The sequence below is a fragment of the Microtus oregoni genome, unplaced genomic scaffold (assembly GCF_018167655.1).
Source record: "Microtus oregoni isolate MIOR12 unplaced genomic scaffold, Mior012 000043F_ref0000047, whole genome shotgun sequence".
NCBI lineage: Eukaryota > Metazoa > Chordata > Mammalia > Rodentia > Cricetidae > Microtus > Microtus oregoni.
The window spans coordinates 12,263,552-12,280,822 of NW_024543210.1; the positions used below are offsets into that span (position 1 = coordinate 12,263,552).

A 17,271-nucleotide genomic window follows, 5' to 3' on the forward strand; every position below is an offset into this window, starting at 1 on the left:
TTTGTTCATAGAATTTCTGTGTGTTTCTAATTTCTGTTATACTTCTGTAGTGTCCTTTTAAATTACCAACATTAACAACTTACAATCTGTCTTGCCACCTGTTTGCCCTTAGTCTTCTGTAAGATATGTTCTATGCAGTCCCCAAAGTTTGCCACTTCTTTAATTAATTCTTTTGTTCCTTTTATTCTCTTTAAAGTGTGTTTGTGTGTGTGTGTGTGTTTTCCAAAGTTTGGAATTTTATATTTATCTCACTAATAATTGGTTTTTTTAATAACAAATAATAGTTTATAGAAAGAACTGTTAGCTACTCTCTCAAGTTCTGATTTCTGTAATTGTTATTATTTTAAAACTCATAGTCATTTTGTCTTTCGGTGATGCATGAATTATTTAGAAGTTGATTTTTCAACAATAAAGAAAAAATATATAGTTATTGCTTTCAGGTAAACTAAAACATGACTTAGAATGTAGTATAGCCTCTTGTAGGAATGAGCCCCTTTATTGTTTGTCCAATTTAGGTGGTCAACTCTGAAACCGTATGCACACAAACAACAACAGTGGGCTCACTAGATTGTATTTGTATATGTTTGTATACATACATACATACAAAATGATAATAAAGAAGTTTCCAATTTGAAAATAGGGAAACATGAGCGGTTTGAGTGGGTATCTGGGAGGAGCTGAAAGGAGGAAAAGGAGAATGGAAAGTGCTGTAATTGTATTTCTAGTAAAAAAGATTTTAAAAATAAAATATGGTTGCTAGTGATTACCACATCGTTCCAGTATTAACCAATATATATATTTCATATACTTTTAAAAATCAAAGTTACAAGTATCTAGTGTTTTAGAGAAGAAAATACAGATTTTCAAGACCTTTAATTTGAAAATTGATTTGCATGTATACATGTCTGGACTGACATGCAACTGGAGATCAGGGGACAGCTTAGAGGAATCAGTTCTCTCCACTGTATGGATTCTGGTTATCAGACTCAGGTCATCGGGCTTGCTGGCAATTGCCATATTTACTAAATCACCAGCCCCATTGAACTTTTTATTAAAAATTGATTTTTGTTGTCTCACACTGGGAAGGAAATCAGCATAGTTTCAAAATATGTGAGGCAAAGCCACCTATAAATGGAGATAAAAGTTTTATTAGATTTGCCTACAAGACTAGTTTTCTAAGCAAAAATCAAGAGAAGCAATACTTCTAAACTCATCAAATCTTTACTCATTAAGTTTGGAGAATTTTTTTCGTACTTCTCAAACTTGATTTGGCATTTAGTGTTTTAGAGATATCTTAATGTTATCTTTTAAAATAATACCAAATGAAGTTGAAGAGATGTGTCTATGGTTCAGAGCAGTAGCTGCTCTTGTAGAGGACCTAGGTTGGATGCTCAGTGCCCTCATCTGGTTTCCAGAGGCTCAAGGCATGAATGTGGTTTATAAACATACATGAAAGCAAAGACTAATACACAAAAAATAAAAATTTTTAAAGGAGCTATCAAATAATTTAATTTTTATGTATTTCTAGAGGTTGGCTATGCAGTATTTTTTGCTTTATGTTTAAAAAGGGTTATAGCATAATAAATATTATATTAAGTTAAAACAAGTTTCGTTTTAAGGAGCTTTTTAGAAATGAATTTTGAAGCATTTTAATAATCTGATAAATACATCTTAATGCATATTTTTCTGAATGATGAAATATTTAAAGTTATGGCCTATTATTCACAAATTTAGGTGAAATTAATTTTATTTAATGCTAATCTTTTTGGTAGTTGCCTCTGTATTAGAATTTGGTCCTGAAATGATGAAGCAGAGAGATGTGTTACATGATATACATTGTCATTCAAAAGCACAGTTCTGCCAACTAACAACAAAATTTCTTATTGTCCCTTACCTAAGTTACTTCTTTTAGTTCCTAGGGGAAATAGTATTTCAATGTCCCTAGAATATAGAAGGAATGGAGTGAATCATCATAAACCATATTAACTTTATTTTTGTGTATGTATATTATGATGAGTAGTGTAATTCGGTGTTGAAAGCATTGTTTCTGTGGATTTGTTTAACCTCAAACCAATAAAACAGGAGCCTTCTATCACTTCTGTGTCACAGCTACAATAATATGCATTCGTCACATTTAAAAATTGATAAATAAAAGGAGTGCTTATTTTTCTTGAAACCTTGTTGATGGAGAAATAAAATATAAATCAGAGATCTTTCATCTAAGAAAGTTTTATAAAAATAGATTTATTTTGTTTTAAGACAGTGTCTCACTATATAACTCTGGCTGGCCTGGAAGTCATAGGTGACAAGGCTGAACCAGCCTCCTAAATGCTGAGATTATATATGTGTCTGTACCACCACACTTGGCATTTGTGAAATATTTTAATGCCACCATTAAAATAAAGCTCTCTTAAGATATAGCTGTATATATGTGTGATATATATACATATATATAAAGATTTTTTTCCTTAGTGCGTCTTAATATTAACTTTCTCTTTTATTACATTGGGATGATCTATTGGTAATTATGAATTTTTTAAAAGTTTTTAAAGCTAACTTTGAGATTGATATATTAGCATTTTTAAATTTTTTAAAAAGTTTTATTTAAGAAAATCAACAGCTGTCATTAAGAGACCACTGTTTTCCCAAAACACTTTTTGTTCATCATTAAATAAGCCATTAACAGTGCCAGTGTTGGGGGGAAGAGGTTTTCAGTTACTATACTCATTGGCCTTTGACCTTCCTCAAAGTTTTCTGGTATTTTTCCCAATTTTGCATATTTGGAAATAAAAGCCTTCATTTACTAAATGTTAGTTCATGTTACCCTACTAGGACTGTTTCCATTTCTAAGAAAGAACAGTTAAATAAACTAGTCATATGCATGCACTAAGAACAATAATAGAAGGAAACATTAAACGGGTTCATTTGTGAGTGGGTTGATACCTGACAGAGGTGTTTCAGGCATGAGAAATCTGTCTCAGGTGTCTACCCTCTTGAGTAGGCAGAGGTTTGCCGTGATACATAGGGTCTGTTGGGCGGATTATACCTCTGCTACTGCTACTGCTGCTGTAATTCAACCAGTGACATGCGTTACTTGCCACGCTAGCTTGAAATCAAATCCCCTTTTTGTTTGTTTGTTCAAGACTGAAAGAGCCTATTCTTTTTGTGGAACTATTGAATACATGGCACCAGATATTGTCAGAGGGGGTGATTCAGGACATGACAAGGTATGTTCTACTTTTGATACTATTTTGTGTGTTTCCGTAAATTGTACAGTAAGAGTGAATCCCAGTTAATAAGTTCCAGTACAGTCTTTAAACACTCTGATACTTATTACCTTCATTCGTTCTCTGCATTAAAACCAAGTGTAACACAGAAGTGTGACTGAATACCTAAGCTGTGTAGGTGGCTCCTTTCTGCATCATGGAGAAAGATTTTGGCAGAGTTTTATTAGCATGGTTAAGTTCTCAGGAAACAGACAGAAATGGATGGTGGTTGTGTTTGCCACCTTTGGTTAATAAGTCTTTCTACCGAGATAGTGAGAGACAATTGAAAAAGAAAACCACTCATATTTTATTCCCAGTTTCTGCTGTCAACTTTACAAAGATATTGATAACTTTGTTGATTATTCTCCAACAGAAATAGCACATAACCTTAAAAGGAAAATTCTGCAGTCAAAATACAGTATGTTTTCCTAACTCTCTAAAGAGCTTGATTTTTTCCTTTTTTTAAATTTTTTCCCTTCTTCTCTTCCCCATACAAGAAAGTGCCAATGAAGATAATAAAGAAGCTGTCAGTTCTAAGTCATTATAAAGTCTATAGAAGTCATTTTTCTATCCTGTATTAAAGGGTAATACTTTCCTCTCACTTTCGATTTAACAATAGCATTCTCCAAATGAATTCTGGCTGGCTTGTCCTTATTGTTCTCCTCTCCTTCATCCTCTTTCAAGACACCACACATACACGATCCAGTATCTGGGGTGAATGCGTGGTCTCCTTTCTGATGACCTGTCTGATGTCTAGCAATCCCATTCCCCAAGGCTGAATGGCAGTGGCTACTGGCCAGTGACTAGAATCTGATCTCAGGTTGTATTAGCCAAAGAGCATGGTTTCGTGCCCAATACAGAACATTCTGAGGGCAGACTCAACTGGCATTAAAACTGCTTATATGAATTCAGGAGTTGAAATGCTTGTTTAGTTTGCTTTATGGTATAATTTAAAGCTATTGTGCAATTCAGTCGGAATTTATAACTTAGATTTTGAAAAATAAGTACTAAAGCTTTAATTTTCAAATAAGAAAACCTTCTTTATAGAATTTCTGCATGGCTAGGATCCATAATATAACTAGCCAAAAATATTGTCTCTTAAATATTTTTGTTCAAATAATTGTATTTATAAATGGATTTCGAGTTTAGAGTACATTGTATTTTCCATTATTTTAAACATCCCATTGATTTTTGTAAGAGAAATTGATTTTTAGGGAACTGTTTAAAAAGTAACACCCTTGTGAAAGATTTTACATTTTTGCTTTGAGTTTAAAGAATTCTATCTTGTTCTTTGAGCATGAATGCTTTATAAAATGCTGGTTGGCACCTTTTTTCCCCCAGGCCATAAATTCAGTATTCCACCTACCTAAACTTTAAGGAAATAAATTTTAAGTTAAATTGTTTTAAATTAACAGTGGTAAAACTAACTGATTTAGGAAATCATTAAAACACCTTTAGTTCTGAGTAATTTATAGTTTTTTTTTCTGCCAAATGTCTCTTATGAAAATGTTTTTGGTGAAATATTCTTAAGTATGTAACTTTATTTTGGTCTTCTTTTCTTGTGACACATTTTATTTGCTGATTCTACAAAATGAAATTATTATTGTTTTATAGGCAGTTGACTGGTGGAGTTTAGGTGTTCTAATGTATGAACTACTAACGGGAGCGTCTCCTTTCACTGTTGATGGAGAAAAGAATTCCCAGGCTGAGATATCTAGGTAAGACTTAACAAATGTCATAAAATTCGCCTCTTGTAGGCTTCTGGGTGTTACTCTCTGTTCATTCTTAATAAGTATCACAGTTGCAGTGTTATGTTTTTGTCCTATTTTTCCTTGAATCTTCTAACATTAAGGACAGATTTGACAGAAATAAATACTGAGTCCACTTCAGTGAAGATGGTGCAACACAGGGAAGGACAGCCCATGTGACGTTGAAGAAATGGAACTGATAATCTAGGGAAACCTAGACAGCTAGTTTGCTGACTGAAGTGTCTGAAATGCGAGATGGGAACCCAGAGACTTGCAGAATTACTGTTTTTCAAAAATGTACACAATAACACATTTATTATTTTATAGTTACTTATTTGTAGTATAATTATTTTCCTACAAATGGATCTGTGGATTCAATACAACTACAATTCCAATAGGCTGTTTTTTTTTAGTACATAGAAATTGGCAGTCTGATCTAAAACTCAGGTAGAAATGAAGAGGACCTAGACTAGTTAGATTACCTTTGAAGAAGAACAAAGTTGATTTCAAGATATATCATAAGCTGTAATTATTGCACACTTTGGTTTTGGTGTGAAAACAAACAGATGAATCCTGAATAATTTGCATGTATGCAATCCCAGTACTCAGAAGGTATAAACAAGAGGATTGCTAAAAATTCAAGGCTAGCCTGGTTAACTTCACAAGTGCTAGAGCAGCTCCAGCTACACAGCTAGACCTAGTCTCTAAAAGGTGAAAAAAGAAAGGAGAGAGAAAGGAAGGGAGGAAGGGAAGGAGGGAAAAGAAAAGAAGATAAGTGAAACAGAATAGAGCCCAGAAATAAAACTATATGTACAGGTAGCAGACTTTTGACAGAGGTTCAAAGAGACCTGTCATTTTGCGTGGAGCTTTTCAATAAATGATGCTAGAACCACTGACTACTCAGATGAGAAAGACTTCAATAAATACTACTGTATAGAAAAACCCATTCGGAAGAAACAGTATGTCTAAATAAGAACATTATAACTATAAAACTCCTGGAAAAAAACATTTTTTAAAATCTGTGGGACTGGAAAATGTCTCAACAGATAAAGATGCTTGCTGTCCAAGCCTAGTGACCTGAGTTCAATCCCCAAACCCACATAAAGGTAGAAGCATACTCCATAAAGTTATCTCTGACTTCCATATGTGCTGTGGAGCTTGTGTCCCCCTCCACATAATTAATTTTCTAAAATTCACTGTGGCCTTTGGTAAGCTAAAAAATGTCTTAAGTAGAACAGTCAATAAAGAAGTCATTTATAAATTAGACTGTTTCAAGATTAAATACTTTTGTTCTTCAAAACATTAAGAAAATGAATATACTAAGTCACTGGTATAAAAATTTCATCCTATATCTAACAAAGGTCTGGTATAGAAACATATAAAAAAACTAAAAACTTAAGAAATCAACCAACCTCATTATACAATAGGCAAAAATATTGAATAGACATTTCACTGAAAATGATCAGTGAATGGCAAATAAATGTGAAAAGGTGAGCAGTGTCATGCAGGTTCAAACCACGGTGAAATACTCCCATAGTTGCTCAAGTGGTTATGAATAAAGACAGTGGCCATGCTAGATGTTGGTAAGAATATGGAGGAAATGTAAGGGAGTATGAGCAGGGGAACTTAATAATATAGTATCAATAGTACAATGTCAGAAAATGTGCGGTTTCTTTAGAAAGCAAAACATCTACATGAGCCATCCATTCTAGTCCTAGGTGTTTACAAGGGAAAACGAAACATACCCTTACAAAAATTTGTACAGTAAGTTGTAGGCATATGTTTTCTGTCTTGGAGCCACTTAGTCCCAAATACCTGGCAGCCACTTTTCAAATTACTACACAGAGGCTTAATATTACTTGTAAATGCTCAACCAATGGCTCAGGCTCATTATAAACTAGCTCTTACATATTAAGCTAACCCATATTCTTTATTTATGCCCCGCCACATGGCAGTATATTTTCTTATTACGGCATGCCTATTTTGCTCTCTCTGCATCTGACCAGTATCTCCTGACTCTGCCCATCTCCTTCCTGTCATCCTTAGTTTGGTTTCCCCACCTATACATCCTACCTGGCTGCTGGCCAATCTGCATTTTATTAAACCAATTCGAGGGGTAAATCTTTACCATGTACAAGAAGGTTGTTTCACAGCAGCAAGTGATCCCAAACTGGAAATAACCCAAGTATCTGTCAACAAGCAGTTAAACAAATTATGGTGTGTCCATGCAAATAAAGAGCTACTTAGCAGTACAAGTGTACATTGTATTAATTCAAACAAGAAGTTGGATAAATCTAAAAATAATGGTATTGAGTGAAAGAAGCCAGACAATATAGAGTTTTTACTGTATGATTCCAGTTCTGGAAAATGTCAGCTCATCTGTATTAACAAAAAGCAGAATGTTGCTTGGTGTGGGACTGGCAAGGGAGAAGAGAAAGAAAAATTCACAAAAGAACATGAGAAATTTAGGAAGGGGATGGGTTTCTTAATTATCTTGCCAGTTTCAGAGATACATATACAAGGCAGGCTTCATCCACTTAACTTTGCATGAATTTATTGTGTATCCATTGTACGTCAATAAAGTAAAATAATAAGATGTACCTTTTCCAGGACAGACTCAGAAGTAAAAAACTTCAGTATTCCAACGTAATACCTAAGTTAAATGAGAAGGAATTTTTTTTTGAGAAGGAATTTTTTAAAAAATTACCTAAAATTATACCTATTACAAAAATTCTAAATACTGTTTTTAAATTTTAATTCTAAATGGATTTTTGACCATTTGAAAATTCCTCAGGTGGGGTGTAGTGATCCATATCCATAATCCAGCTGGTCATGGAGTCTCAATAGTTACAGCTTTGAAGCCAGCCTAGGCAGAACTTTGATACCCCATCTAAAAAAACTAATAGATTAATTTTTGGAAAAAATGCCTCAAAATTCTAGGAAATCTTGGCCATCATCATGAGGTGATGATTTTAGGTCATGATTTCCTTTCCCTTTCTAGTTCTGTCTGCCTGTAGGGAGAAGTATATTGCTTATGATAGCAGAAATTCTTCAAATGGCATTCACTCTTAAATTGATTTTGTTTCCTTACCTTCAACCATTTAACATTTTGGTTTTAGCAAGTGAGAGGTCATGAAATCATCTGTCTGAAAACTTTAAATTAGAACAAATGAATGTTCAAGAATTAAAATAGAATTTCTTCCTTTTAATCAGTTATCTTTGTCAGGTTAATTAATTTTGCTTAAAACTTGGTGTTAATGTACTCATTTAGTGGCTTTTGATGACTGAATTGCCCTACTCCATCTTTTCCTTTTAGGATAATCATTCGTATTATCTTTACTGATATAAATCCCTCATAGTTTGTTCTTTTAAATGTATCATTGAGATAAGTGTGTTATTCATTATCTTACCTCTGAATGTTTTAGTTGGTAGAGACCTTTTTTCTTTGAATACTTGCATTCTTTTTTGTTTTTTGTTTTTGTTTTGTTGTTGTTGTTTTTTTTCGAGACAGGGTTTCTTTGTAGCTTTAGAGCCTGTCCTTGAACTAGCTCTTGTAGACCAGGCTGGCCTAGAACTCAGAGATCCACCTGCCTCTGTCTCCTGAGTGCTGGGATTAAAGGTCTCCACCGCCTGACTTGAATTCTTGCATTCTTTATGTAAGAATTTTGTTTTGAGGTAGGGTCTTGTTAGCTGAAGCTGCTCTTTTGTTTCCCAGCCGTCCAGACCCGAAATAATTACATAGAAACTCTATTAATTGCAATACTGTTTGCCCAATAGCTTAAGTATATTTCTAGTTAGCTCTTACATCTTAAATTAACTCATTTCTATTTTATATTTTTACCATGAGGCTCCTGGTTGTCTGTCTCCTGCGGCAGCTCCATGGCATCTCATTGGCTCCGTCTTCTCTCTCTCTACATCTATTTGCTTGGAATTCTGCCTTGCTCTATTCTGTGCTGCAATAGGCCCAAAGCAGCTTCTTTATTAACTAATGGCATTCACAGCATACAGAGGGGAACCCACATCAGGGTCTCACTATGTAGCCTTGGCTAACCTGGAATTTACTACGTAGACCATGCTGGCCTCCAATTCATGGAGATCTACCTGCCTCTCTGCCTAGTGAGTGCCAGGGTTAAAGGCATATGCCACCAAGCCCTTCTTCTGTTCATTAATTTTTATGATCTTTAAGAACTTAGCCCTACTACTACCTGTACTTTTATTTGATACAAATAATGTGTTATTCATGTTATTTGCTTGCTATTGCTGTCTATAAATAGTCAATAAAAATATTTGGTTAATTTATCAAATTTCATAGTAAAAACCTCAAATGAGAAGAAAACCTAAGAGTCCATCTTTCTTCTGGAAGTTAAACTCTCTTCTTGGGTGTGGGTACAGTCTCTTACTTGTCCCATGCTGTCATTGAAAGGACTGGTAGGTAGGAATTTTCATGGATGCTGTATCCCATATTGATCTGGTTTAATTATGTCTGTTTTCCCTCTTAAACACGCCAAACTTATCTTTCCTGTTAATTCTGATCCCGTGCTCTCAAGAATGTAGAGGAATTCTGCTGACTCTTTCTAAACATTGAAGCAGGCAAACATAGGGAATAGTTTAGAAACCTGGGACTTGGATATACACTCCTCTTTTAATAGTGCACTTGACAACCTAAGACCCTTACTTGTCCTCTCTGAACAATAGAGTACATTTCTCCCCCACTTGACTGCTAAAACTTAATTTCTCTTCAGATGTAATTCCAGTAGATACAACACCAATCCAGCCTGAACTAGTTGGGGTGAATGCTCAATAAAACAAAATTGTGTCCTCAGGTGAACTTTTAGAAATAATCCCCTATTTACTATTTTATGTCTACATAGTTGAGTGTGCATTTCATTAAAATTAGATACATAATAGGAAAGTACATACACAGTGGAATTATTTATGCAGCCTACTCTATCAACCAAAACAGAGAACTAATGGCATCCTTAGTAACCATACTTCTCTTGAACACCATCACAGAAATCTGTTTGTAATGCTCCTAACAGTAAGTCCCTGGTGCTAAGCTGGGAACCTGTTCCCCCTGCTGGATTTCCTTGCCCAGCCTTTGTACAGGGGAGGGGCACAGTCCTACCTCAATTTGATGTGCCATACTCTGTTCAAGCCCATGGGAAGCCTGCTCCTTTGTGAATGGAGACAGAGGAGGAGTGAGTGGATGGAGGGGGGTGTAGATGGGAGTCGGGGAAGGAGCAAGAGGAGAGAAAGGAAGGGAAACTGTGGTCAATATAGAAAATAAAGACAAAACTATTTTAAAAAGAAATCCCCAAACAGTAATCAGGGCTCTTGTGTATCTTCACTCTTGTAGCCTGCTGCTCCCCTGTTCTGTGTTCTGACCTGTTGTATAACTTGGCTTAGAATATGGTTTCCTTGCTGCCTTTGTGATCTGTGTGAGTCTTTATTTCAAATCTTTGAATTAGAATCTAAGAATCACCTGGCCCAGAGTCCCAACCACTGCCAACAACATTGCTGCAGGTATTTGAAGACAGTTTTTTATAGGGTAAACCATTTCAATTCTGTTGACTATTCATAAGAAATTACTTCAGATTCCTCTTATCTTGGTACCATTTTAGACAGATGTTAACTTGTTAATTTATACTTGGAAGATTTCTGTTTAGCTTTTTGTACACCTGTTTCTTATCTTTATCCATGTATATATGTATATGTATATATACATATATATATGTATGTATGTATGTATCATGGACTTTTTTTTCTTATGTGTCTTCTCACTAGCTTTCTCTCTGTGTAGAACTTTATCTTTTTGAACATATCTTTACTGCAGAACAGGAAGCTACTGTCCCATCAAGAGAGTTCTTTTATCTGATCTTACAGTACTGAAGTTTTGAAAAATATGATAAATGAATATCTTCTTACCTGAGAACCAAGATGTAAATGTTTATCTCTTGCTGTCCCATCATCTCTTGACAATTTTCTTTTCTTTGTCTACTTTTCTCTGCCTTTGAAGTGGAGTAATACATTTGCTTTGAGATGTTTATTTACTGTTTCATTTTTTTCTCAGGAAAGTATGCTATATTAATATTACATTACATTGTTATAGGTCTTTAAGTCTAGGGCTATGTTTTATCAAAAGTCTAGGCAGTTCTTAATATCTGCAGGTTCCACATTCTTGTACTAACAGTAGATCAAGATATAGAATAAAATGTATTTTAGAAGTGCCAAAAAGCAAAAATTGAGTTTAATGCTACAGAGTACCATGCTGAACCTCCATGAACACAAGTAATACATAGTTTCTGCTTCAGCCTCGGGCCCTTCACAAGTCCTCAGTCTCTAGTTCTCATTTCTTGAGCATTGCCCACTCCAGATCTCGTTCATTTATGTGTAGTTAGATCTAGAATTGATACATCAGTAGTGAACAAGTTCAGATCTTTCTTATAGTTTTCCCCTAAACAATACAATGTAATAGCTGTTCACACAGCCATTTATATTGTATCAGGTATCAGAAATAACTTGGAGCAGTTTTAAGTATATGGGAGAATGTACATGGGTGCTATGCACGCACCATGTCCACATCGTTTTATATAAAGAACTTGGCATCTTCAGATTTTTGTATCCCTGCGTTCTGGAACTAAAACCAAGAGATGGCTGTACAAGAAGAGCTCCAGTTAGTGCTGTTTAGTAACAGTCAGCCAACTGCACTCTGCAGGCAAGGTTTATTCTGCTTGCCTATTTGTTTTGTTTCTACAGTTTGTTTTTGTTGGGGAGAGGTAGGGAATTAGGAACTAAGAATGTTTTTTTGCATTGCTTGAAAGTAAAATTCATGATGCAAAATTTAAATTTGTGTCCATCAGTAAAATTTTATTAAAGCAGACATGCTTGTACTATAGTATATTTTCTCTTGCAGCTTTTTGCAGTAGCAGCAGAGTTGACTAGTGATCATAAGACCCTATAGATTACAAAGCTTGAAATACTTATTGTCTGTCTCTGTTAGTATTCCCTTACCCATTAACTAACAAACTGCCTCAAAACTAAGTGGACTAAAATAATACATATTTTATAGTTTCTGTGGCTCAAAAAATTAGGACACATCTTATCTGCATCTTCTACTTGAAGACTGTAGTCAAGAGTCTTGGCCGGACTGTAATTGTCCCAAGGCTCAACTAGGGAAAGATCTGTATCCACACTTACGTGGTTGTGTTAAGATTCAGTTCCTTGTAGACTGCTAGTGTGGAGGCTTAGTTCCTTGTTTACTGATGGCTTAGGATTGTCTTCATCCCGTTATTATGAAGGCTAGCCCAACATGGCAGCTTAACCCATCTAAGAATGTGCAAGCTCATCAGGAAAGGCCTTTAGTCCACTGCACACCTACGGGTCTGTGAATACAAAACTGTGACCTCTAAGGGCCATCAACATTAAAAATAAGCCTTTCTTTTGTACTTTTTGAGAAAGATTATCTACTCCTATTTGAGTGATTAATTTATTGTTGTCCTTCCTGGAACTTTTTTCTTTAGAGAATCATTTTAATGTAGTGATTTTGTATGACCTGCTCTATCTTTCTGACTTAAAAACAAGCCAGTAATTCTATTGTCTCCAGACTGATTTGTCATTTATCATCTTGAATTCATTTGAGTCTTGAAAGTTTGTTTGTTATAGATAACTTATTTGGGGGGAATTGTGTGCAAAATAATTACATATAATTATTGTATACTGGGTGTCTTTGTTGTTTAAGAATAGATACATAGCTGCACATGGTGGTACAAACCTTTAGTCTCAACACTTAGAAGGCAAAGACAAGCCAATTTCTCTGTGTTCAAGGGTAGCCTAGTCTAGAAAGTGAGTTCCAGGCCAACCAGGCTATACAGCATCAGAGAGAGAGGGAGGGAGGGAGAGGGAGAGGAAGAGAGGGAGAGAGAGAGGGAGGGAGGGAGGGAGGGAGGGGAGGGGAGAAGGGAGAGAGAGAGAAGAGTTTGGCTTTCCTATGCTCTCAAGTCTTTATGATAAAATTCTTTATTAGCTTATTGTATAAGTTCTTTGATTGGTGTTTTCTTCTTCATTATAAGTATTTTCAGTGTTTTTGCTTCCCAGAGTGTGGTGTTCATTACCCCAAGTATCTTAACATTTCCCACCATTGTTCTTCGTCTGTACATTATTCTGCATGGCACAGTTGTAGTAGCTTTATACTAAATCCCAGGAGCAGAAGGGTTCAATGAGGGGAGCAGAGTATTTAAAATGACCCTTCTCCTAGCACACATTTTGTCCGGGCTGTTGTCTTCCTCCCTCCATTACCTTTCTTTGTCTTCTCACTGTTGCTTCACCTGCACAGCACACAGATACAGGAATGAGGATGAATCACACTGTGATTCATTGCTCTGACTTATTCCTTCGGTGTATGTGGTGTGGGCAATTGAACCTCCGAATAAAGCCTCAGGATACTCCAACTAGCTTTGGATGAGGTCCCTTAGAAATACCGTCCATCCAGTTATTGTTTCTGTCCCCCCTAGGGGGGGATGAGGGAGCCCCTTAGGTTCTCATTCACCTAAGGTATAGCCTTTTGCCATGTTCATGATGTTACCCCAGTGGCAACACTTTGTCACCCCATTTACCGCTCCACTACCACCATAAGCCATCATTCCGAAGTATAAAAAACCAGCCTCCTACATTATGGAAAGATTCATAGAGGGAAGAATTAGCCTTCTGTATTCATGCTCCCCAGATATTGGGTGTGACCTGCTTTTTCTCATGGTCTTATGCTTCTCCATAGCCGCCTAAACTGTCCTTTCAAATGAGGGTCTTACATTTGAACTCTGAATTTTGTCCATTTAACCATCATTTTAAAATCTTTTAATTATATTCTTCTGGGGGCTCCAAATGTTACTTTTGTTTTTATTGTCATGTGATACCACTTGGTCCCAAAGAACCCCAGGGCCTGGGTTCTGCACCCTCTACTATCACCATCTTGTAGCCCGTGCAGGAAATGGTATTCTGATAGCAGTAAAAGAGTGGATAGGAACTAGGAGCTTCAAGAGCTTTGGCTGATCTGTCGAAACGTATAGGAAGGAAGAGGTTTAAGAAGTGTTTCGCCAATAAAAGCCATAGGAAAGGCAGTGAGAACCTAGTTTTTACTCAAAGCTTTTCCAATGCAATTGAAGATGCCTTCAAGCACATCTGATAAGGCAAACCCACCAGTGATCTGACTGCCTGTGAGAGGAGGCACAGCATCTTGATGTGCTAACAAAGCCCTGCACACAGAGGAAGGGCGGTAAACATTAGGTGATACTTGCCACTTTTAGACAAGATTCTACAAGTTGAGGTAGGCAGGGCCTTTTTTTTCCAACATATTTCAGTCAGGTGTGCATATGTCTTTGTTTCTTCTGCCTGTGAGAAACAAGGATTCTCTCCTTGACCACCAGAAGGGGTGGCAGGAGTGGGCACGTGTCAAAGGCTTTCCAGGAATAGGATTAGAGACACAGGAAGTGTATGGCATGCAAGAGGAAAATAAGGTAACTATATGAAAGAGGAGACGTACACAGCAGCACATCACTTAGTGACGGGAATATGGGCTGAAAGTGTATCATGTGAACATTCTAGAATGAGCTTTGACTAAGGTGCCTATATTGTTACTAGGCAGTGTAGTCTTTGGGGATGATTATATATGTACTCGGATGGCTTCCTAGAAGATGAAACATTATTAAAGTTCATAACTGTATTTATAACGCACGCAGAAACTACTGGATAACTGAGGGTAGGCAAAGATTCTTCAAAAGCAGACAAAGCTGCCAAAGAATCTTTGCTCCCAGTGAGTAAATTGCTTTGGCTAAAGGAGGAACAAGCTATAAGGACCAAGTGAGGACTTCATAACACCCAAAGTGAAGTGATAGCCTGGAATGTTCTGTCCCCTTTGCAGTCAGTCCCATGTCTAGAGGAAGGAATGTACTCTCATAGAATTGTTGCCATAGCCCCGGTACACTACATGCGATCATCTAAGCTGAGAGGAAATTTACCCACATTATAATGGGTAAACTCTCAACCCTGACAAGTAGGTGATGGCAACTGCTGGTGTACAGATAAATAAATAATAAATAAATAAATAAATAAATAAATAAATAATAACTTTAAAAAAAACGGGTCTATTTGGCCCAAGGACCTACCCAGCTGCTTTGAGATTGGGCTGGGATCAAGTACATGGTGATGGGGAAGTTACTTCACACTGTCTCTCTGAGAATGCTTATTTCCATGCTGCTGTTTTCTTTCCTGGTCTAGTAGATGCTCCTTTCTGATAGAAGACTGTCGAATTATGGCTTACAAACAATAGAAAAATAATTAATTAATTTTCCTAAGGAGAAAGCAAAAAAAAAAAAAAAAAAGAAGGAAAGGCCTAGTCCATGTCCTAAGTAAACTATGTGTAGGAAGGCATGGGAGAAATACATCCAAATTCACATTTTTTTGATAAATGTGTGAGTGGTAAGGCACTCTGAAGTACAGAAGAGGTATGGTTCTTTGGGGACCAGGTTGTCAGGGAAGTAGTCATAATGGAGTTACATTGGAGGAGAAAGAGAATGCCTTGTAGATGGTGATAACTATGTGCAGTGGCACCCTTGCAAGATTCCCTTGCCACACTCTGTTCTCTTCTCGGTGACTCTGAAATGAAGTTCATCTTACTTCTATTCTAAAAGTAATGTTTATAATAGTTTAAAACATGCACAAGAGAAACTGTCAGTAATAACAGGCATAGTGCACACAGCTGTAATCTCAATACTTTACACATGGAAACAGGAGAATCAAGAGCTCAAGGTTATCATTAGCTACATAACCAGTTCTTGACTCTCATGAGCTACATGAGATGAGACCCTGTTTCAGAAACAAATACTGCCCCAGAGGCAAACAGGATTTTTTTTTTTTTTGAGCCAAGGTTTCTCTGTGTAGCTCTGGCTATCCTAGAACTCACTCTGTAGGCCAGGCTGGCCTTAAACTCAGAGATCCTCCTGCTTCTGCCTCCCAAGTGGTAGAATTAAAAGCATGTGTGCCACCACTGCCTGGGACAAGTAGAATTTGTTTGTTTGTTTATCTATCTTTTCTTTTTTAATATTATAGTTTCATTTTTTGAGAATTTCATACAAAGTGTTTTCATCATATTCACCTCTCATTCTTCCCCCTAATTTCTCCTTGAGCTACTACTATACAGGAGCCACTTCCAAATTATCACTCAGAGGCTTATATTAATTGTAAATCCTTGGCCAGTAGTTCAGGCTTATTACTAACTAGCTCTTACATTTTAAGTTAACCCATATTCCTTATTTGCCCTCTCCCACATGGTGGTACCTTTGTTAGCATGGCACATTCATTTCTACTCCCTCTGTGTCTATCTGGTGACTCCGCTGACTCCGCCCTTCTTCCTATCATTCTTAGTTTGGCTTTTCCACTTAACTTCCTGCTCAGCTACCAGCCTGTTGACTTTTTCTTAACCAGTGAGAGTGATACGAATTCACAGTGTGCAGAAAGTTTTTCGAGACAGGGTTTCTCTGTAGCTTTGGAGCCTGTCCTGGAACTAGCTCTTGTAGACCAGGCTGGTCTCGAATTCACAAAGATCGGCCTGCCTCTGCCTCCCTAATGCTGGGATTAAAGGTGTGTGCCACCACTGCCCGACCCCCTCACTTTTCAAATGGGACCCATGAAGTCCCATTTGTGCTGTCCAAATACTCATGGGTGTTGAGCAGTCCACTCGAACATAGTGACCTACCAGAGCTACACCCTTACAGGAAACTGACTTTTTCTCCCCAGAAGCCATCAACTGTCAGTAATTCCTCAGCTAAGGGCGGGAGCTTAGAGCCCTTCCTTAAACAAAATATTTTCATAGATACTATTTTAGACTTTTTCATTGGTATGGTATTTTATTCAGACAAGAAATTCTATATTTCACAGTTTTTGCTTAAATTTTGTCATAAGCATTCTCCAGTCGCCAACTCTTTGTAAGCATAAGTTTGCAGTAGCTGTAATATACTGTTGAGTGAATACCCCATAATAGCTTACCCACCCCTTTTTAGTATTAGAAAAGATGAGAATGAGATTTATTGAAATCATTTTAACTCAGGATGTCTTATGAGTAATTCTGAGATTCTAGCAACATGAGGAAACCAGACCATGAGAGCCAACACCATTTGTCATGAAATGGAAAAATTGTAAGGTTGAATGAAAACACAATCTATGTGTCATGGTTTTAATAGGAAGTGTCTCCCCACAGCTCATGGGTT

At 36.6% G+C, this 17,271-nt stretch overlaps 1 protein-coding gene across 2 annotated transcripts in view; it reads left to right on the forward strand.

Moving 5' to 3' along the window:
* Rps6ka5 (ribosomal protein S6 kinase A5) overlaps positions 1 to 17,271 on the forward strand; it is a 189,507-nt gene that overhangs the window by 143,419 nt on the left and 28,817 nt on the right. For both annotated transcript variants that reach the window (XM_041633200.1, XM_041633202.1), the window contains 2 exons: positions 3,144 to 3,227; positions 4,881 to 4,984. In XM_041633200.1, coding sequence (XP_041489134.1) covers positions 3,144 to 3,227; positions 4,881 to 4,984 — 188 coding nt within the window. The remainder of the gene's footprint in view (positions 1 to 3,143; positions 3,228 to 4,880; positions 4,985 to 17,271) is intronic.